The sequence below is a fragment of the Marmota monax genome, unplaced genomic scaffold, assembly GCF_021218885.2.
Source record: "Marmota monax isolate L192 unplaced genomic scaffold, Marmota_monax_Labrador192_F-V1.1 WCK01_AAM20220418_F8-fsc00001, whole genome shotgun sequence".
NCBI classification, from domain to species: domain Eukaryota; kingdom Metazoa; phylum Chordata; class Mammalia; order Rodentia; family Sciuridae; genus Marmota; species Marmota monax.
The window spans coordinates 46297146-46320609 of record NW_026693777.1 but is presented as its reverse complement, the minus strand read 5'-3'; the positions used below and the strand labels follow the sequence as shown (position 1 = coordinate 46320609).

The 23464-nt window shown below is 34.5% G+C and overlaps 1 protein-coding gene across 2 annotated transcripts in view; it reads right to left on the bottom strand.

Moving 5' to 3' along the window:
* Positions 1-4081: 4081 nt before the first annotated feature.
* Golm2 (golgi membrane protein 2) overlaps positions 4082-23464 on the bottom strand; it is a 122605-nt gene continuing 103222 nt past the window's right edge. The window contains exons 9-10 of one of the 2 annotated variants that reach the window (XM_046461805.2): positions 11827-11994; positions 4082-6272 (exon numbers count right to left, since the gene is read on the bottom strand). In XM_046461805.2, the coding sequence (XP_046317761.1) occupies positions 6202-6272; positions 11827-11994 (239 nt within the window). In that variant the 3' untranslated portion in view covers positions 4082-6201. The remainder of the gene's footprint in view (positions 6273-11826; positions 11995-23464) is intronic. The other variant, XM_046461806.2, reaches the window with a different exon arrangement.

Here is a 23464-nt window from a genome sequence, read left to right as displayed (position 1 = left end):
ATTACGGTTGTAGTTCAATGTGAGACATTTGCCTAGCGAATGTGAGGCTCTGGGTCTGATCCCCAGTACTGGTAAAGAAAAAAACAAATACAAAAAAGAATGAAATAGCACCCCATGCATCAATATTTTATTCTATTTTTCTCAACGTTTACCATTATCTGGCGTAGAATAATATAGAAAATAATGTCTTATCTCTTTCTTTGGCATATAAATTTCATGAAGCAGGTATTTTTGTCAGTGCAGTATCTCTAGTACTCTGAAATGTTTTCTGTAAATAATACATAATACATAATTAATTAGATAGGAGGTATTGAAGACTAAATCTCTAACACTGAATTTCTTGTAGCATATGTCCAATATTTTATATAGATAGATAGATAGATAGATGGATCTTATTAATTTACTTGTATGCAGTGCTGAGAATCAAACCCAGTGCCTCACACATGCTGGGCAAGTGCTGTACCACTGAGCCACAACCCCAGCCCCTGTCCATTAATTTTGATGAAAAAAATCCCAAATCCACATTTCTGTTTCTCAACATTTCCATCCTATATTATTTCTTATCCTTTGTTTTTAGTACTGGGGATTGTCCACCCTGTATTTTCAAATACTTATACAATACAGCTTCATTTGTATGTCCTCAAGTTCATTATTTTGCCATCTACAATTTCCTATTAAGCACAATGAGTTTTTCATTTATTATACTTTGCAGTTCTAGAGTTTCCATTAGATCTCTATAATTCCATGTCTGTGCAGAGATTCCCTCTATTCACTCCTTCATTAAGAACATTTTCAGGACTGGGGTTATGGCTCAGTGGTAGAGCGCTTGCCTAGCACGTGTGAGGCACTGGGTTAGATCCTCAGCACCATATAAAAATAAATAAAATAAAGGTGTAAAAAATAAATAAAAAGAACATGTTTTCAGTTAACCCTTTTATGTTTGTGATCCTGGGGAGAAGGGGATTGAAGCCAGGGCTTTGTGTACTCCCACTACCAGCCCCATTTAATTCTTTGAAAATATTTAGTAATAGCTGCATTGATGACAAACAATATAACAAATAACAGAGGCCATAAATTGATTTTTATTTTTAATCTTACTTTTTTGAAATAGGGTCTCACTTTGTTGCTCAGACTGGTCATGATTCTCCTTACCTCATCCTCCCAAGTAGCTAGAGGATTAGAGTTGTGTGCCAACATGCTAGGCCATCAATTTTTTGAAACCATGAATTGCATTTTGTTTTTTTGTATGTTATCTAGTCATTTTTCGTGAATACTGGATAAATGTAATACCTTGTAGAAACTCTGGATTCTGTTTTTCTTTTTTTTTCCTTAAGTACTGGGGCCTGAACCTAGGAGTGTTCTACCACTGAGTTACATCCCCAGCTCTTTTCATTTTTTTTTTTAATATCTATTTCTTGGTTTTCGGTGGATACAACATCTTTATTTTATTTTTAATGTGGTGCTGAGGATCGAACCCAGTGCCCCGTGCATGCCAGACAAGCGCACTACCGCTTGAGCCACATCCTCAGCCCCTCTTTTCATTTTATTTTGAGACAGGTCTCATTAAATTGTCAAGGCTGTCCTTAAACTTGTGATTCTCCTGCCTCAGCCTCCTAAGTCATTGGGATTACAGGTGTGGGCCACTGTGCCCAACTGGATTCTGTTATCTTCGCTGAAAATTGCTGCTTCTTGTTTTAGAAGATATTCCAGTTACTGAGTAGTCACCTAAACTTGAATATACTTATTTTTTACTTTGTTAGCTCATATTAAGCCCAAAAACTTTTCAAATTTTAACTTGGCAGAATGCAATTCCCATATTGTTTCCTCTATCAGTCTTTTCAGGGCTTAATGTTAGGCTTTGTTAGGGCAGTTCTTCCTTCATTTCTTTCCTTTCTGTGTTTGAGATTGAACCCAGGCCTCACACATGCTAGGTAAGCACTCTAACTATACATCAGGTGGTCTTGATCTGAGCAGGGATAGCCCAATATGTATTCCCTTATGGGAACCCCTATATGTATTTCTGGATTTTCTGGTGTCCCACGCATTACATAGATCTCAACTGTTTGAGCTATCCCCCACAATGATCTTCATGTCCTCAAGTCAGCAGAACCCTGTGCTCTGCTCAGACTCTGTCATTTTTTTTAACATTTTTTTTTTAGTTGTAGTTGGACACAATATCTTTATTTATTTATTTTTATGTGGTGCTGAGGATAGAACCCAGGGCCTCGCATGTCTACATCTGAGCCACAGTCCCAGCCCCTCAGACTCATCTTTTTATATACCACAGGAAGCTTGGTGATTGTGGGACTCACTGCCTAAATTTCCCTTCTCTCATAGATTGTAAACCTGTGTTGCCTGAAAACAGTTGCCTAATATATCTTGTCTAGTCCTATAATCTTTACCAATCCAAGAGGGCTAGTCAGCCTACTACATTATGGTGAGAAGCATAGGTCACTCTTCCCTCCGATTTTTTAAAAATATTTTTTTAGTCGTGAGTGAACCTTTATTTATTTATATATGGTGCATAGAATCAAATCAAGTGCCTTACACATGCTAGGCAAGTGCTATACCACTGAGCTATGACCTCAGCCCTCTTCTCTTGGATTTTTTTTTTTTTAAGTGAAACTAAGGGAAGAGGAGTAGCCCATCAAATAGCAAAACTAAGAAAAATAGGATCTTCTAGGTGTCATAGAGCTTTGAAGAGGGAACTGGTCTGAGAAAATGGAGGTAATAAGAATGTTATAAAGAGAAGCAGAAATGGAAATTGGTGAAACAAAATCTTGGTAGCATTCATGTTCCCTGTTTGAGTTGTCTTCAAGTCCAGGGTTCTTCTACTCTTGATAATAGTTTTCTTACATGGACCATTACACCAATTATCTTTTGTTAGTTAGCTGAATTTACATTTGAAACCAATAGAGAAGAGAATCTAAAATGGAACTGGATTAGGCTTGATGTGGCCCAACTGGAACTGAATATTGATGGTTCACGTGTGATATAAATAATAAGCTAGACTTTGGATATATCACACTGTTTATCTTATCGATGTTTTCAGGGTCAGCCATTATGGGAAATGACTTCCACACAACTGTTTTGTTTTTTTTTTGTTGTTGTTGTTTTGTCTTGGGAATTTAACCCAGTGGTGCTTTTCCTTTAGATTGCACCCCCAGTCATTTTTATTTTTTGAGACAGGGTCTCACTAAGTTGCTGAGGCTGTCTTCAAACTTTCCATCCTCCTGCTTCAGCCTCCTAAAAGTCACTGAGACTATAGCCATGTGCTACTTACTGTGCCCAGTCCTCACAATTTCTTTTATAAACAAATTCTCTGATTTCAAACTTGAGCAAAGTTTGTTGTTACATGATTATACAAATAAGATTAAAGACACACAATCTTAATACTTTTTTAAAACTATCGACGTTTTAAAAATGCTTTTGAAGACATATTATATTTTCCTTGCAATCAGCATCCCCTGCTTTTTTATTTGAGTTGGGGGTAATGGGAATCGAAACAAATGCCTTGTGCATGCAAGAAAAGTGCTCTACCTCAACTATATCCCCAGCCCCACCATGCATATTTTATACTTTGTACTTTCACTTTCTGGGTCAGTACCAGTGACCTGAACTTACAAGCTCTCCCTGTCTTGCCCCCTCTATCTTTCCAGCATCTTTTCTCTTCCCCTTGGTCATTACCTTCTAATTACACAACTAAAATGTTTCCATTGAATGAAAACATGATTATTTGGAACTCTAACCTCAAAAAAATTATTTTTAACAGGTGTTTTTCACTATTTAAAGTCATCTGGTTCATTTGTTTACTTGTGTTGTTTGACTGTCCCCACCTGAATTTAAGTTCCAGAATAAACTTTATCTATCTTATCAATTCATCTTACTAGAACAAGGCACACAAAAGATATTCAGTGTTTGTGGATAAACTCGCCTTATAACAAACAGCTTTCCTGTAAACATTTCTGCTTTAGCTTAACTTAAATAAGCACTAATTTACTCAAAATCTCAGTGTTAAAAATGTGACTATATCACGAGATTGTCAAGAATGTAAGGTATTAGATACAGCAAAACAGTGAAACAAGTTTAATTTTTCATTTATTAGAACCCAGTAAGTGATGATTTTAGAAGCAGAACTTTGATCAAATTAACAATTCAGGGCAAAAATACATTTAAAAAAACTAAATTTTAAGGCAGAAGTAAAACAAAAACAGCATAGTAATATAGACTGTAGAATGTCAGAATTTTAAGACATCTACATAGTATTTTATAGCACTAAAATGTTAATACGGTCAGAAATATTATCAATTGGTCCAAAATTTCTTGGTTTATAAAATGTCTAGACTGCCAATTGAAGAACTTTTGCTATGTAAGTAATAGCTATCATATAACCAAATGATCATTTTTATGAAAAAGGAACTAAGGTAATTTCATTTGTAAAGATTTTATAATATTAAATATGAAATATTTCTAGGAATATTTTTATTCACCTCTCCGATTAATGCCCAAATTTATTCTGAACAGGTGTTTTTCACTATTTAAAGTCATTTAAAAGGATGTACACCAAAGGATATATATCACTTCCTTTTAACTAACTCCCTTTTAAAAATTATGTGAACCATCATACCTGTAGTCCTGACCCTACTGTTAACAAAAACATGAACACTATTTAGTTTGATATGGTGGAAAAAACTATTTTAGTAAATTACTGCATCTTTTCCTAGTCATTAAATAATTTCCAGTTGAAAGCTAAGAATTTTTGCACCTCAACAAGTGAATAATCTATAAGTTTGAATTATGACAGGAAACTTAATGTGGGGGTGCAGGTATTTCATGTTTTGGGTTTGTTTATTTTGTGGTGCTGGGGAGAAACTCAGAACTTTATACATACTAGACAAGCACTCTATCACTAAGCTATATCCCCTGCCTGATATTTCATGTTTATATGCAATTAATGGTAGCCCTTTTGAAAAACAGGGTTAAACAACCTTAAACATCCTGGTATGATCCAAACCTTTAGTTTTTTGTGGGGAGAGGTACTATTTAAAAGTGCTTTGAATAAGAAAATAAGGGTTAGCTAGCTTACACATTTGACTAAATAGTGTCAAAAAATGCATTTAAAACAATTTTGTGTAAGTCTAGCAAATATGAGGTTGATGGGTTCTTAACTAACATTAAGTAATTACAAAGATTCATTTTTATTTTAACTTTTAAGCTATTTTAATAAAACAGCTGTAGACCTCACTGTATATCTATTTATGTGTGCATTAATAAAAACCTGTTAAAATTTCTTATTTAGTAGTTCTGAAAAAGTCTAGTTAAATAAGATCATTAAAACTACCAGAAAAGCTTTGAAATATCAATTGTAGATTCATTTCAAAGTAGATTTAGCTCCTTTCAGGATCTGGCATTTAATTTATCTTCACTGACCTGAACTCTGAAAAAAAATTTTTCTTTTAGCCAGTGCTGACTATACTTAAATAGTACTGGTATTACTTGAGAAAGAAAAAAATTGAAAATATATCGTCCATCATGCATTCCATAATTTCAAGAACTAACATAAACAATAACTCATATATACTGTTATGTCTTTGAAGTTTATCTCAAATTCCATCAGGCCTCAGCTGAAAGTTAATATGCCAAAACACATCAGCACTTGAGTAGAGAGGCAGTTTTGTACACGTTAACTAGTGTTTGGCATCCAATTTCCCCTATTTTACATAACTATTCTAGGCATAACTCCTGAAAAGCATGAAATGAGGGGCAGATAGAACAGAACACCTGTTGGGCTAACAAGAAGATATTAGTGTATAAAAAATTCTCAGCTGAATAATTGTTCTCACTGTGGTTATGCTATGTGCATCATAAAACATCTACATAACCATTTTCTCCCATTTGTCTATTTGTGGAAAAAAAATTAGGCTCAAAAAATGTGAAATATACATTAGTTTGCTTTAAATGCAAAGATTATCTGTTTTTGGCTCAACTGTATCATAACCAAAAGTCTTCTTTGATAATATAATATGAAAAAGTTCACATATGTACATGGGTACATTCCTTCATTAAAGTTTTTCCTTACATCTATCTCAATGTATCTTTACAACTGATACAACTGATCTTTACAACAGAAGTCAACAATGACAAAGTAGAAATGATTCCATTTTACAGCACTTTAGGTTTTCTGATGTTTTCTTTTAGGAGTTAAAGAACATCATTGAAACGTTGCTTTCCATAGTCTGCAGGATCCATCTGAAGCTCTCTCTCTTCATCATCTGTAAGTAAAATAATTATGTATTAAGAATAATATCTTAAAATCATAATAGAAACCCAACTTAGAACTGTTTCAATTTTTTTTTCAGCCTTAATGTCATTTTCTCTTGTTATTTCTCACCTAATGTATACAGTATTCTATTTCCTAGTGGCTTAGCTAAAGAGTAAAAAGTGAAATAATCTTCCAAAACAGACTTCATTCTTTTTTTTTTTTTAATTTTTTATTGTTGGCTGTTCAAAACATTACATAGTTCTTGATATATCATATTTCACACTTTGATTCAAGTGGGTTATGAGCTCCCATTTTTACCCCATATACAGATTGCAGAATTACATCAGTTACACATCCATTGATTTACATATTGCCATACTAGTGTCTGTTGTGTTCTGCTGCCTTTCCTATCCTCTACTATCCCCCCTCCCCTCCCCTCCCCTCCCCTCCCCTCTTCTCTCTCTGCCCCCTCTACTGACATTCATTTGTCCCCCTTGCAGACTTCATTCTTTAGATTAGATTATTTCTAAAGTACTTTGAAGACAAATGTAGAGCCAGACAGATACAGCTAGCAAAACTTTAGGAAACCTCAATATTTAGGAGTCAATCCTTTTTTATATATATATTATTTCTATAATATACAGGTGAAGATTTAAACTAAAGCTCTGGTAGAAACACTTCTGTGTATATTTTACTGACTTTAAAAACAAAATCTCAAAATTGAAAAAAACAAAAATTGAACTTGGGCACTCAACCACTGAGCCACATCACCAGCCCTATTTTGTATTTTATTTAGAGGCAGGGTCTCACTGAGATGTTTAGCACTTAACTTTTGCTGAGGCTGGCTTTGAACTCATGATCCTCCTGCCTCACCCTCCCAAGCTGCTGGGATTATAGATGTGAGCCACCATGCCTGGTATAAAATCTTTTCTAATTATAAAAGTAATCCATGCTGGAAATGTAAAAATTAGAAAATAAAAGAGAAAAATAAGTCACTTCTGATCCCAATATTTAACATTCAGGTGAATTTCTCTACTTCTTTGGGGAATAGCTTATCCTTGACTTCCTACATGGAGTATATTAACCAAATTTTAATCTTTTCTTTACCAAAAAGAAAAAAAAAATCATTATATTATATCCTCAAAGCCACTTTGAGTAGCTATTGAATTTAGTCCAATAGGTGCTTTGAAGTTTGATTTACTTGGGTATTGACAGGTTTTCCTGCTTCCTTCTTGGCTATCAGCTGTTACTGCATTGTTGTTAGTTTAACTGACAAAAACAATGTGCTTCTTTTCTAATTTTGTTGCTGTTTGTACTGGGCATTGAACCCAGGGGCACTTAACCACTGAGCTACATTCCCATTCCTTTTTATTTTTTAGTTAGAGGCAGGGTCTCACTAAATTGCTGGTGCTGGCCCCCAACTTATTTATCATCGTGTCTCCTGAGTTTTGGGGATTACAGATGTGTGCCACTGGGCTCCACTTTTCTAGTTTTTGCTGTAGACTACAGATTCTGAAATAAGACTGCTCAAAAAAAAAAAAATTAACATGTTAGCATTTGAATTAGAATGAAAAGTATTTTAATCAGAACCTGAGAGGCTTTGAGAACATGGCTTTTTATGACATCCTTATATTAGATATGACAGTTTTTTGGGTTTGTTTATTATTTGGGGGAATTGAACTCCAGGACTTGCACTACCAATTAGCTATATCCCCTGTCCTTTTTATTTTGAGACAGGGTCTTGCAAATTCATCCAGGCTGACATCAAACTTGGAATCCTTTTGCCTCAGCCTCCTGAATCACAGGGATTTATAGGCCTGCACCACTGAGCCCAGCCTTGATAGGTTTGTTTTATTCTAAAACAGCAAAAAAATTTTGCACCACATTCTTAAACTCATCACACATCATTAACAGTATAATCCCCTAGGCATGATAACCCCAAATCTGTTTAACATGTACAATGGCTAAAATTATATTTATATTCACATTTGTAGTTTGTAAACATGCTAATCAATTTCTTGTCAAAGAACTCTCTGTACTTTAAAAAAAAAAAATGGAAAATAAGCACTGGCACATTTCCAGAAAGTTCTCTTTAGAATCCATGTTATGAGACCTCACCTATGGCTATAAATACATCTTTCAAGACATAGTAATTAAGTGAAGACTTAATCACATTGGAGCACTGGAAAATTCCTAGAAACTTAACAGAAAAGTCACTGAAGGAAAAAAATGTTACATTTCTGGCTTTTTAAATGAATAAAAGTATAGGGGAAATGAGGTAGAACAAAGGTCTAGGAATAGAAAAACTTAAATCTGCTCTTGACTCAGGTATTTAACAAACATGATCTAGTTCCTAAACTGCTTTGGACCTCTAATTAATTTTTTTTTTTTTTTTTGCATTTGTAGATAGACAGTATGCCTTTATTTTATTTGTTTTTAGGTGGTGCTGAAGATCGAACCCAGTGCCTCACATGTGCAAGGCTCTTGCACATTGTAGCTCTGCCACTGAGCTACAGCCCCAGCCCTCTAATTATCTTTTTAGTAGAACAGGATAAACTGTACTGGGAATTCAATCATCATACCTACATTGCCATAATAAAGAAATGCTTTTAAATTCTATATATTCTTAATAATAAACATTTGAAACCCAACTTAATAAATTAGGGAACAGCCATAATTCCCCTCCCTACTTTTTGAACAGTTAATACTACACCTAAAGAATAAAAGTCTTGAAGAATCTCTGAAAATATATTTTAAATTATTTTAAGTTCTTTTTTTTTTTTTTTTTGTACCAGGGATTAAATCCAGAGGCACTCAACCACTGAGGCAAGTCCCCAGTCCTAATTTATATTTTATATAGAGACAGGGTCTCATTGAGTTGCTTAGGGCCTTACTAAGTTGCTGAGGCTGGCTTTGAACTCAAACTGCTGGGATTACAGGCGTGCACCAGTGCACTGGCTTTAGGTCTCTTAAGTAATCCTTTTCAGTCAGTTTACCAGAATTTATCTTCTTTATTTGGCTGAGTTGATGTTCTTGCATTTTTCTGTTCTCTGTGATAAGGAAGTCCTTTTATGTAGCTGCCCTATCTTCCTGCCACTACCTAGAATTCTACAATGAAACAAAAATATTAAATGACAGCCCTCAGCTTAAGTTAAGATTTCACTTGCAAGGACTGGGGCTGTAGCACACTTGCCTGGCATGTGTGACATAATGGGTTCGATTCTCAGCACCGCAAATAAATAAATAAAATAAAGATCCATCAACAACTAATAAAAATACTAAAAAAAAAAAAGATTCACTTGCAAATAAAGAAATTCAAAAATTTAACAACCTCTGACCTATTTCATCAAAGATATAAATAAGCTACTTTTTCTTTCTTTCTTTTTTTTTTGGTACGAGGGATTGAATCCAGGGGCACTTAACCACTGAGCCATGTCCCAGCTCTTTTTTTGTATTTTATTTAGCTGAGTTGCCTAGGGCCTTGCTAAGTTGCTGAAGCTGGTTTGGAATTTGTGATCCTCCTGCCTTAGCCTCCTAAACCGCTTGGGTTAAAGGCGTGCACCACCGCCCCTGGCTTATAGCCTACTATTTAGCCTACTATTTCTTTATATTGCTTAGAATTCAATGAATTCATTTTCTTGTGAAAAGAATAGAAGGGCAGCAATAAAAGTACTGAGTACCTGAATCGACAATGAGAAATAGGAGTGGGAAGGGAGAAGGGTAAAAAAAGGGAAAAAGAAGGCAATGAAAATAAATTTACCTACTGTGGTGAAAACCCATAAAAAAATTAAACTGAAACCTTGTGATAAAACTCATCAACTTTAAAATAGCAAAAACCAATTACACACACACCTATATGAAATGATTATCAATCATGATTGAAATTAATGGCTCTAATAAAAACCTCAAAAATATCCAATGAGATGATAGAAAAACCCTTAAAAGAACAAAACCAAAACAAAGAGAATATTTAAAGTGCAAACCAAGCAAACTCATAAGATCAGAAGTTAAAGGGTTATTACCCTAGTCACAGTTATAAGAATAAAAAAGCTCAATAAGAAAATAAATTTTTATCAGTTAATGACATTTATTGAGGGCCCTGCAAGAAAATGGGTATGAGGGCAGAAAAGGACACAAGCAAAACAGAAGGAAAAATAAATGAAAATTCCTGCTCTCCAAGAGCTTACAATCTAATTAGTGATGATATGCATGCAATGAAAAAGCCTTAAAGTGTTATATATAATTGCAAATAAGTGTAGTCCAAACAAACCACAAAAGTAATGAGAAAAGAAGGTAAAATTTATAAAAAGGGATGAAATTATTAAAAAACTGAGTAAAATTTATTTTATATAACCAAAAAAAGTTTGAGAAAATTCTCATTAATATAACTTTAAGTAACTCCTAACACTAATCTTTCTTCTACTTCTAATAATCATGTTTTTCCAAAACTAGAATGTACTACCAGAATGCCTACACGGAAGTCAGAAACTCTAGTTTTTCTTTTTATATTATATATAGTATTCTATGACAACTATATTCTATATTTTTTTTAAATTTTTTTTCTTAGTTGTAGTTGGACACAATACCTTTATTTTATTTATTTATTTTTATGTGGTGCTGAGGATCGAACCCAGCACCTCACACGTACAAGGCGAGTGCTCTATTGCTGAGCCACAACCTTATTCTGAGTTTTTAAAAACAATTCCTGTCATGAACCTCAGTAAAAATGTAATTACTATAAAAAGAGTTAAGGAAGAAATCAAAATAGGTTATAGTGAAAAATATTTCATGCATCACATAATGGCAATCTTATACATCACATCCTAAGGGTCATAATCAACTTTTATAGAAGATTTTAAAACTCCACAAATTGTACTAAACAATAAGCAGGCAGAAAATAAGCCTAAAAAACAATGCACTCTGATATGCATGCATGGGTAGGGCTGCATGCACACAGGTAGAGTCTGAATTTTACTAAGTTAAAAGCTCAGAAGTAACATAGTTAACAAAAAAATGTGTTGAATCTGTGTATTAAACATAAGATAAAGCTTCTTCACAAAGCCTGTTAGAAAAAAACTTAAAAAAATAATTTTCCTATGTTATATCAGTGGTGAAATAATTTTTATTTCAATATGGAGGAAACTGTTCCCTTTGTAGTTTCCTTATAACAAAAAGGCTGCCTGGGCAATACTTGCCTAGAAAAATGAAATGTTTTCAGATAAGAAACTGGAAAAGAATAATTTTTTTCAGGAAGCATTTGCCTTATGTAAAGTCTAGTCATTTTAACAATTTAATTCTAAAATTTCTGAGAATTATACGTTTCAAATTGCAACTGCCTCAATAATACATAGAATAACTAAAACTTAAAAAATTATTGATAGATCTACAACTTCTACTATCATAAGATACTTTTAAAAGTAAAACTGAAAATCTGCCCAGAACCTCTTTGAATTAATATTAAGACTTTACTGATGCTAATAAATGAGGAAAATTTACACAAATTCAACCAAAAAACTTAGAGGTGGGTTTCACGGTCACAGCATGGAGGCCAGGCCCACGCTCACCTTGGACGTCTTCCTCTCCACCATCACCATCTTCTTCCTCATTGTAAGCCAGTTCAGCCTGCTTGTCTGCCTCATACTCACCTACGTTACCATCATCCCCATTATAATCCGCCAGTTTAGAGCCATGCTGCGGATCAACAGGGGATTCATTTTCATCAAAGAATCGGCCTGTGAAGTAGGTAGAGGATTAATTCAAGAGTACAGAGAGAAGAAAAGAAGGGACCTATACTGAAGGCAGACCAGAAAGCAGACAAGTGAAACCTTGCAACTTTCAGGGTAGTGGCTATAAAAAGAATACATTTGATCATCCAAGACAAAAGTAAATAAGAGTTAAGACTCTGAAAATAACTTTTACTTAAGAAGTTCTTTTTTGGGGTTTAATACTTGCTACTTAAGGTTTGAATATTGTCTTAAAGAAAAGAGCAACATTTTCAGGACTATTTTGCTAATGACCAATTATTTCCCTAATATAAATATTTGTTTAATTTAACACTTTAGGAGAATTAAATAATTTTATTACTAGATGCAATACATATTTGAAATCTGCAGTCATTTATTGTTTTATGAAATATAATTTTCCATGAATAATTTTGAAAACTTACAGGCTAAGCTCTTTTTGTATACAAACTAACATATTTGAGAACAAGCATAAATTCCTTTAGTAATGTTGATTCATTATAATCATGGACTTCCAAAGAAGGATGGCAAAGAATGAGAATCAGAATTCCTAGTGGTACATGCTTTGAAAAAGCATCCCAAGTCATTCTGGCTTATCTCTTTCACTTTCCCTAAAGTAATTAAAAAAAAAAAGTCAATGAAAGTTTAGGAAAGTTGACCTACATGAGGTCATTATATTGTATATATTTATGATAATCAGAAATCAAGAAGAGCAATAAAATAACACCTACCATAGGAAGCTGTTCAACACTAGACATTAAAAATAAAAATATCAGCCACGCCTGGTGGCACATGCCTGTAAATCCCCAGCAACTTGGGAGGCTGAGGCAAGAGGATAGCAAGTTTGGGGCCAGCTTCAGTAACTTAGCCAGACTCTGTCTCAAAAAATAAAAAGAGCTGGTAATGTAGCTCAATGGTGGAGCACTTCTGGGTTCAATCTTCAGTACCACCCCTCCCCAAAAAGCCAAAAACAAAAAACTACATAAATAAAATTTAAAGGAATAAAATTAAATAAAAATATTAAGCACACTAAGATCTGACTTACAAATGCAAGTAAAACTCTACTCTGACATTACATTTAACTAGCATAAAAGTAGATGTTATTCTAATCTCTAAAATATACAATAAAGATATAGGAATTTAAGGCTTAAAATTTTAACAATTTTCTCTAATAAGTCTAATGTATTTCAAAAATTTATATTGCAATGAGACACTCAAGAAAAAAGTTAACAACCTAACTTCCTTTGTTTGGAAAGAACCACAGTTCAACAAATGGCTTACCACATCATGAAGCCAAAATCTTTCTACTTGCAGGGTAAAGAGCCAATCAGGAAAATAGTTAAAGAACAAATTTCATAGGCGTGAGGGGATATGTGTGGGGGATAAGAAAGACTGAAGTAACTGGGTCCATTAGAAAATGTGAATTCATGTTATATCTATTCTAGAATAAAATAAAGGCATGTACAATAAGTAAATAAATAAATGGAAAAAATTGAACAAATAAAGTTATAAGTGGGTGCAGGGGCACATGCCTGATATCACAGCTATTTGGGAAGCTGAGTCAGGAAGATCACAAATTCAGGGACACCTGAGGTGATTTAGTAAGACCCTATTTCAAAATAAAATTTAAAAAGGGTTGAGAATGTAGCAGTACAGTATTTGTTTGGCATGTACAAGGCCCTGGATACATCACCAGAGGGCCAAAAGAAAAAAGAATTACAGAAAAGAAATGGATGTACAAGAGTTAAAAAGAAGAAACAGTAACAAGAGAAGAATAGACAAGCTATTTATTAGAAGAACACTATTTCCTAACTACATTAATATAAAAGAAACACTTTGAGCTGGGTGTGGTAGTGCACACCTATAACCCCAGTCAAGAGGATCACAAGTTCAAAGCCACACTCAGCAAGCTAGTGAGGCCCTAAACAACTCAGAGAGAACTTGTCTCAAAATAAAACATTTACATTTTAAAAAAAGGGGAGGTGGGGCTGGAGCCCCGTGGTTAAGTACCCCTGGGTCAATCCCTAGTATCAAATAAATAAATTAATACTTTGAGTAGCTTTTCAAATCATCTCTTTCCTTAATGATAAAAATAAATGTAGCCGGGCTGGGGATATAACTCAGTTGTAGAGTGCTTGCCTCACATGCACAAAGCCCTGGGTTAAATCCCCAGCACCACCAAAAAAAAAAAAAAAAATGAATAGATAAAGAAGTTAAACCATCTTTACACAGGGTAAAACTACTGTTTTAAACATACGAAGAACACTTGGCTAGCATGGTAGCACATGCCTCTTAATCCCAGCTACTCAGGAGGAGAGCAAATTCAAGACCAGCACTGACAGCTTAGCAAAACCTGTCTCAAATTAAAAATAACAAGGGCTGAAGATGCATCGCAGTGGTAGAGGACCCCTGGGTTCGATCCCCAGTATGAATAAAAAAAATTACGAACACTTAAATATGGTAGTTACTAGTGAGCACTTTTTCAAAGTATGCTATTTTCTCAAAACATTTTGATTTTTATCAGTTATGAAACATAAAAAACTAAAAAAAAATAGTCTAAGTGAGCACTTTTTCAAAGTATGCTATTTTCTCAAAACATTTTGATTTTTATCAGTTATGAAACATAGAAAACAAAAAAATAGTCTAATAGTCTAAGAGAAGTTACTGAAAAATACACTTAATTTAAATATTGTCAGACATGGAAAATTTAATTACAGAAATGGCCCATCTGTGTTTATTATAATTTTCCAACAGAACAACTTAAAATTGCTGTTTTATTTGGTACTGGGGACCAAACCTAGGAGCACTTAACCACTGAGCCACATCACCAGTCCTTTTTGTTTTTTATTTTGAGACAGTGTCTCACTAAGTTGCTTAAGGCCTCACTAAGTTTCTCAGGGTGGCTTTGAACTCGTGACCCTCCTGCCTCAGCCTCCTGAGCTGCTAGAATTACAGACAAGTGCCACCATGCCAGGCTAAAATTTGTTTTTTGAGTTTGGCTGATTATATGAGTAACCTGAATTAGGTCATAAAATTTTAATATAATACTATAATTAGGATGAAACTCGGAGATAATTTTTAAAAATCAATAATAAGAAGAGATAACCATACAACTGCCCCTTTTTAAACAGTAATCTGTGCTGTTTCCTGTATAGAATCGTCATGTTTGGAGAAAGAGCTAGCTCCTAATACCAATATTAGATAAATAAATAAAGAAGTTTCTAAAATAGATGAGAGGGGAAAACAGCCAGTTACACAGTTGTTAGTCAAGTGGAAGAGATCTGACAAACAATATAGATTAAAAAGTGCATAAAATACAGATCATTGCCACAGAGTGCTATATTATACAGTTGCTAGGCAATATATATCAGTGTGGTCTAAGAGTTAAAGGGCAGGTTTCAAAGAGAAGATAAATATGGGCTGGGGTGTCAGTGGTAGTACCACAAAGCCTTGGATGCAATTCCCAGCACCAAAACAAATAAACAAACACTGCCCCCCCACCCACCCCCAAAGGCAAATTTATTAGACTATGATAAAGAAAAGAAAGGAAGCGTCTAGCCAGGTGTGGTGGCAAGCTACTTGGGAGACTTAGGTGGGAAGATCACTGGGGTGCAGGCGGTTGAGTAGGGCAACCTAGTGAGACTCCCATTGGTAGGCAGGCGGGTAAAGCAGCAGCAGCAGCAGCAGGATTCAAACAGGTAAAAATGAAGATGGAGTATTTAGGAGATAGTGAAAATATTTATTTGACTATAAGAAAGAGAAAATTTGGGCAAGCAAATTAGGGATAATTATGGAAGATCTTCAAACTAAGAGATTTTAAAAGGCCTATATCCATTTCACTATTTGAAGCAAATGACAAAGTATCTATAATGCTCTTTCCTCCATCCACTCAATTAATATTCAATCATGTATGTGAAAGGTACTATACTGGGCACTGTGATACAAAAGTGAAGTAACCATTTTCATTACCAATAACTCAGTGTATGTGGTAAGGGAAACAGACACATAAATAATTAGTGATGCCATATGTGCTAGAGCACAATGAACTAGAAAGTGTCATATAACTATAGAGAGAGTTGATACAGTTGGTTTACCTATGATGGAATGAATCTGAACTTTATGGAGGAGTAACAGCTATCATTTCTTTTAAGCATCCTGAGAACAGGAATCTAATCTGCCTTATATCTAATAGCATCTCCAGAATTCATTCAAGTGAGAAGCTGTGAGAACATCAGACTATAAAGGTAGAAGAAATGTTAGAACCAAGTAAATCAAATAATTTTGAATAATTTTGAATTTTTGCCATTTTGAAAATGGCAAACTGATTATATAGCATAATATATTAGAAAAAGACAAAGGATGATTCTACAAACCTAGGATGGAAACTAAAAATAATGGTACCTATGCCCCCAAATGGAATAACTGGGAATGTATGGAAAGTAAATGTTACTTTTGATATACTGAGCTGGGATTATAGGAAGATATCAAAATAAAAATATTTTATAAGACACATGGAAATATGGATCCAGACTCTAGATACAAAATAAGGGCTAGGATTATATAGTTTTAAGACTCAGAAATTTCAAAATATTAAGCTCTGAAAAGACAATTTCTCTTAGGAAATCCTAAGTCAAAGGAGCAATCTTGGGGAATAACTATATTTAAGAAGGGTAAAAAGAAGTAACAAGGGCAAATTTATCACAGGATTGTAATATGTCTGTGATGTATTTTTTTGGGGGGGAATTAAGTATTAAACTTCATCTCTGGGCTGGGGATGTGGCTCAAGCGGTAGCGCGCTCGCCTGGCATGCATGCGGCCCGGATTCGATCCTTAGCACCACATACAAACAAAGATGTTGTATCCGCCGAAAACTAAAATAAATAAATATATTAAAAAATTCTCTCTCTCTCTCTCTCTTTAAAAAAAAAAAAAGAAAGAAAATGAAGCTACTATTAAAAAAAAAAAAAAACTTCATCTCTGAAGCATTTCATCTATTTCATGACCTTTAATTTGGTTCTATCCCTCAGTGGCCAAATTATTAAAGCTGTGCCCACCAAGCAGAATAATAAGCATAATTATATTTTAGTTTAGATACCCAAATTTCCTTATATTGTGGCAAAATTCAGTTGTACATTTGAATATTATATTTGTCCTGGTGGTTGGCTAAAAATGATTATCTTAGAGTCTATTAGCCACAAAATAGCTTCATCCCAAGAGTTTAAATCTGAGAACATAAAAGAAAGAAGCAAGAGGCCCACAAGTTATTCAAAGTCTTTGAGCAACTCAGCAAGACCCTATCTCAAGATATAAAATAAAAAGGCTGAGATACAGCTTAGTGATAGAGGGCCCCTGAGTTCTATATCCCGAAATGGGTGAGGAAAAGCAATATTAAGTTTGAAAAACTATCCATTAGGAGATTATTTTCCTTTTTTTATACTTCTATTTTCTTCTATATTTTTATTGGTGTATTATAATTACACATGATGATAGGGTTCATCATTACATATTTGTACATGCACATGAGATAACAATAGAGACTGTTTCCAATATTTAAATTCCCTTTTTGAGCCAAACTAGTCAAAGAAGTTTACTAAATACATAATAAACACAGAGGCATGTATGAAATACTTTTTCTTATATCTACTTTTAATTTTTATAACGTGAACTAAATTCATATATTCTACATAATCTAAAGTATTAAGCTGATACATTTTTTTCAGCTTGTCTTAAGTAATACAATAGAACTTCATATGGAATGATACTCTAAAACAACCTAACTAACCACCTACACACTTTAATAAAAAGAAAAAAACAAAATCAAAGGATAATACAATAACAATAACATTCCTCAATCACAAAAGAATGTTGTAATCAAGAGAAACTACAGGACTGGAGATGTACCTCGTGGTAGAGCACTTGCCTTAAAATGTGAATTTAATCCTCAGTACCACAAAAATAAATAAATAAATATTAGAATAAGAGAAAGGAAAACTAAGGCGTATATTTTTAATTCTGGACTATAAATAAAATGAAACACCAAGATAAATTATGGCTTTAATTCATTAGTTCAAGGTTTGTTTATGGGTTTTAATTTCTCAACTACTCTATTAAAAAGTATATTTTCCATGTAATTTAAAATATATTACCATTATTATAAGCAAAATGAATCCATGTGAGTTGGTTATAAGTTTAGTAAGAAAGAAAAAAAAGCAATGTGTTTTCTAAGGAAGCAACCACTTTTTCTAGTGTTAAACTATTGGTAGTGAACATTTTCATTTCATTCATTCATTCATTTGGCAGTTAACACATTAAAGTGACTCTTGCATTATTCAGTTTAATACTTAAGAGTTTTGATTATTTCAGGTGCCCCTAAGAGGAGATGTCATAACTTAATCATAACAGCTGGAAGAGTGGGGTATGCAAATGGTGACAAAAATATTACTGCAGGTTTTCCTCACAAAACAACAATGTAGGGTAATTACTAGACTGGCTCTTGAATTATAGAGAAAAGTCAAGGAAATGAAAAAAGCATAGGAGGAAGAATCTGTGGCTAAAAGCATCCAAACAACTTTTCTATCTCCCCATTGCCAAAGAAATTGAACTGCTCTTTCCCCTTCCTTTACATAATCCAGCAGCTTCCCTTTTGCTATTTTTTCCTTTCCTTTTTCTTTTTGGTACTGGGGATTTAACTCAGGGGTGCTTAACCCACTGACCTACAGCCCTAGCCCTTTTTATTTTTTGAGGCAGGATCTTGCTAAGTTGTAGAGACTGGGCTTGAATTTCTGATCTTCCTGCCTCAGCCTCCAGAGTTGCTAAGATTACAGGTGTGTACCACCATGCCGGGTTCCTTAAAACTGATTCTATAGGGGAAAGGAAGAAGAATGGAAGGGAAGCAGAGTATTTTGCTTCAAGGTCAAATAATACTGTTCTCCTTTGCCTCACTCTCCTACACCTGCTGAGCCAGTCTCAATAGCACTACAGGATGATGGGGCCTGAGATGGGAAGAAACTTGCTAGTATTTGAAGAAGTGAAGTCATGCATATATCGAATATGAATGTCATTACATTAATCTTATATATATTCCGTAAGTGAATATTTTACTTTCACTATTCAAGCATTATTATTGTAACTGCTATTATTTTTCAGTTCTGGGAACTGAATTCAGGATCTTAGATATGCTAGGCAAGCACTCAATCCACTGAGCTATACCCCGAGCCCCCTTTTTAATTATTTATTGAAACAAGGTCTAAATTGCCCAGAGTGGCCTCAAACTTTCTATCTTCCGCCTCAGTCCCTTGAGTCACTGAGATTACAGGCATATGCTACTGGGCCTGGTGAGCTTATCTCCCTTGGTTGGTTGGTTGGTTTTTTAGTGGTGCTGGAGATGGAGTCCAGAGCCGTGCACAGGTGAGGTGACTGCTCTACCATGAAGCTAAATTCTCAGCCCTATCTTATTTGTTGTTGTTGTTTCTAGTTATTCTTTATTTTCCATTCATTTATGACTGCTCTTGTCTTATTTTTTTTCTTCTTTCTATACTCCTTTAAAATTTGTTAGCTAGGCCATGCTTTTAACTCCAGTCACTTAGAAGTTGAAGCCGGAGGATCTCAAGTTTGAGGCCAGCCTTCGCAATTTAGTGAGGCCCTAAGCAACTTAGCAAGACCCTATGGAAGGAGACCTTCAGTGTTACACAAAATTACATATAAGAGGTTGTGAGGGGAAAGGGGGGAAAAAAAAAACAAGGGAGAGAATTGAACAACAGCAGATGAAGTAGAGAGGGAAGATGGGAGGGGAGGGGGGATAGTAGGGGATAGGAAAGGTAGCAGAATACAACAGTCACTAATATGCCATTTTGTAAAAATGTGAATGTGTAACCGATGTGATTCTGCAATTTGTATTTGGGGTAAAAATGGGAGTTCATAACCCACTTGAATCAAATGTATGAAAGATGATATGTCATGAGCTTTGTAATGTTTTGAACAACCAATTAAAAAAAATAATAAAAATAAAAAGGGCTGGGTATGAGGCTCAATGGTTAAGCAACCCTGAGTTCAATCCCCAGCACCAAACTAAGCCAAACCAAACAGATTTCCTAGTTGGGTTTGCTTACACATGCCTGTAATCCCACCAACTTGGGAGGCTGAAGTAGGAAGACTGCAAGTTCAAGGACAGCCTGGGCAACTTAGCGAGACCTGTTTTGAAATTTTAAAAAAGGGGGCTGAGGATATAGAACAGTGGTAAAATGCCCAAGTTCAATTCTCAGTACTACATACACACACACATAAAATTCTTTTGTTATTTTTTTTCTCCTGAAGTCAGATTCCCTAGGTTCAAATCCATACTCTCTGCTATTTACTAAGAATCTTGGTAGTGTTTTGCAATTTATTTGTCTGTTTCTAGTCCACAAAATGGGAATAAAGATAGTATCTAGGGCTGGGAGTGTAACTGAGAGGCAGAGCACTTGCCTAGCACATATGATGCACTGGGTTCAATCCTCAGCACCACATAAAAATAAATACATAAAATAAAGGTATAAAACAACAAAAAAAAGTCTCTAAACGTGTGTTTGTTACGAGTTTACGTGTACAAAATGCTTTAGCAATGTCAATATGGCAGTGGCACATAGTAACCACTCCATGTTAGCTATTATTAGCACCATCTTTAGTAGTACTACAACTACTACCATTATTACTACATAGGTTATTTAGAATTGCTTTTTCTTTAGTTTCTAAAAATAGCAGCTTTTCAATACTATAATATCGATTCCTAATTTGTCATTTTTAATAGTGTACATCAGCTTTCTTTTAATTTCTACAAAGGAATATTTTTATTTTAATTTGTGGTAAAAAATTCAATTTTTTAGGATTTTTCCTTTATATTTTTTTCTTTCCTTTTTTGGGGGGTACCAGGGATTGAACTCAGGGGCACTTAGCCACATCCACAGCCTTTTTTAATTCAGAGACAGGATCTCACTAAGTTGCTTAGGTTGGCTTCAAATTTGAGATTTTCCTGCCTCAGACTCCCCAGCTGCTGGGATTACCAGTGTGTGCCACTGCACCTGGCACCTTAATACTTTTTTAAAAAAATATTTTAAAATTTGTTCTAATTAGTTATACATGACAATAGTATGCATTTTGACACATCATACATATATGGAGTATAACTTCTCATTCTTTTGGTTGTATATGATATAGAGTTAAACTGATCATGTAATCATTTATGCACATAGGGTAGTAATGTCCAATTCATTCTACTATCCTACCTACCCCATACCCTCTTCCCTCCTTTCAGTCCCCTCTGTCTAATCCAAAGTACCTCTATTCTTCCCTAACTCCACCCCCCACTACTTATTGTGAATTAGCATCCACATATCAGAGAAAACAATCAGCCTTTGGTTCTTTGGGATTGGCTTATTTCACCTAGCATGATATTCTCCAGCTCCATGGTACCATAATACTTTGACATCATAAATTTAGCTATAAATACTAATTCAGATGTATCCCTCATGTTTTGATATGTGTAGTACTTACAGAATTATTTGGTTCTGAAAATTTGAAATGTCCCTCATAAATCCTCACATAGGTTATTTAGAATTGCTTTCTTTTTTTTTTTTTTTGTAGTTTCTAAAAGTAGCAGCTTTTCAGTACTATAATATCAACTCCTAATTTGTCATTTTTAATAGTGTACATCAGCTTTCTTTTAATTTCTACAAAGGAATATTTTTATTTTAATTTGTGGTTAAAAAATACATTATATGGAATTTTCTATCTTAGTACCACCCAAGAATCCCTAACTCATGACACTGGGGATTGAATGTAGAAGTGCTCTACCACAAGCTACATACCCAATTCTTTTTTTTTTTTTTTTTTTTTCTTTCTTTTTAAATCTTGAAGGCTCACTGAATTTCCCAGGCTGGCCTCAAATTACAATCCTCTTGCCTCCGGCTCCAGAGTCACTGAGATTATGAGTGTACCACCATGCTCATCTATCTCAATCATGTTTAAGTACATAGTTCAGTGGCATTAAGGACATTCACATTACTGTATAACCATCACCACTGTCCATATCCAGAAAAATTTCATCTTCCAAAACTGGAACTCTGTATCCATTAGGTCTCCCCATTTTGGATCCTGGCAACCACCATTCTACTCTCTGTTTCTCTGAATTTGACTGCTCCAGGTACTTCATATAAGTGGAGTCATACAGATTTGTCCTTCATACTTAGCAGAATATCTTCAAGGTTCATCAATATTGTAGCATTTATCAGAATTTTCTTCCCTTTCTAAGGCTGAAGGTATACACCATATTTTGTTTATCTGTTTATCAATCAGCACTTAGGTTGCTTCTACTTTTTGGATATTGTGACTTATGCTGCTATAAGCTCAAGCGGTAGCGCGCTCGCCTGGCATGCCGCTGCGGCCCGGGTTCGATCCTCAGCACCACATACAAACAGGGATGTTGTGTCTGCCGAAAACTAAAAAATAAATATTAAAATTCTCTCTCTCTCTCTCTTAAAAAAATAAATAAATATAAAAATAGATGTACAAATATCAGTTCAAGTCCCTGCTCTCAATTTTTGAGTGTATACCCCAAAGTGAGGAATATCTTCGCACGCACGTGTGTGTGTGTGTGTGTGTGTGTTGGAGAATGAACCAAGGGTTATTCTTCTACTGCCACATACCCAGTCCTTTTTATTTTTTGTTTTAAGACAAGGTCTTATAAATTGCCAATGCCGGCTTTGAATCTGCAATCTTCCTACCTGAGTTTCCTGAGGAGCTGGGATTAGAGGCCACCAGGCTCAGAAGTATTATCTTTTATACTCTTTTTATGTTCACATTTTCTATATGTGCATTTGAGATCTAGTTATAAACCACATATGGATGCATTTTTTTTTTCTTTCCACACCCCTGGATTTTTTCTTTGGTATTTATTTATTGCTGTTGTTCACTTTTGTACTAGGGATTGAAACCAGGGGTGCTATACCACTGAGTTATATTCCCAGTTCTTTTTTATATTTTAAATTTTGAGACAGGGTCTTGCTAAGTTGCTAAGTCTGGCCTTGAACTTGCAATCCTCTTGTCTGTCTCCCAAGTTGCTTTCAAGTATAAATTACCTGCTTTTTCCCTCCACTCTCCTCTCAAAACTTCTATTGTACATAATTTGTCTCTCTTAACGTTTCTGTCATACACATGATATATAAAATATTTGTATTTATATGTCCAACTATTTCTTGCCACTCTGTGCTACATTCTTGATGAATATCTTAGTACAAACTTCAAAATAATTTCTTTTGGCCAATTATTTCCATGATCTCATACACTAGGTTTTTAGTTCAATGATTATTTTTCTAAATGTAAATTGCATTAGATATACATCTGTTTTGATTTGTTTCTTAATTTCTTAAATTAGGTATTCCCTCATTTATCTCTTTGAGCATCCTTAAAAATGCTTTAAGTCTTGCTG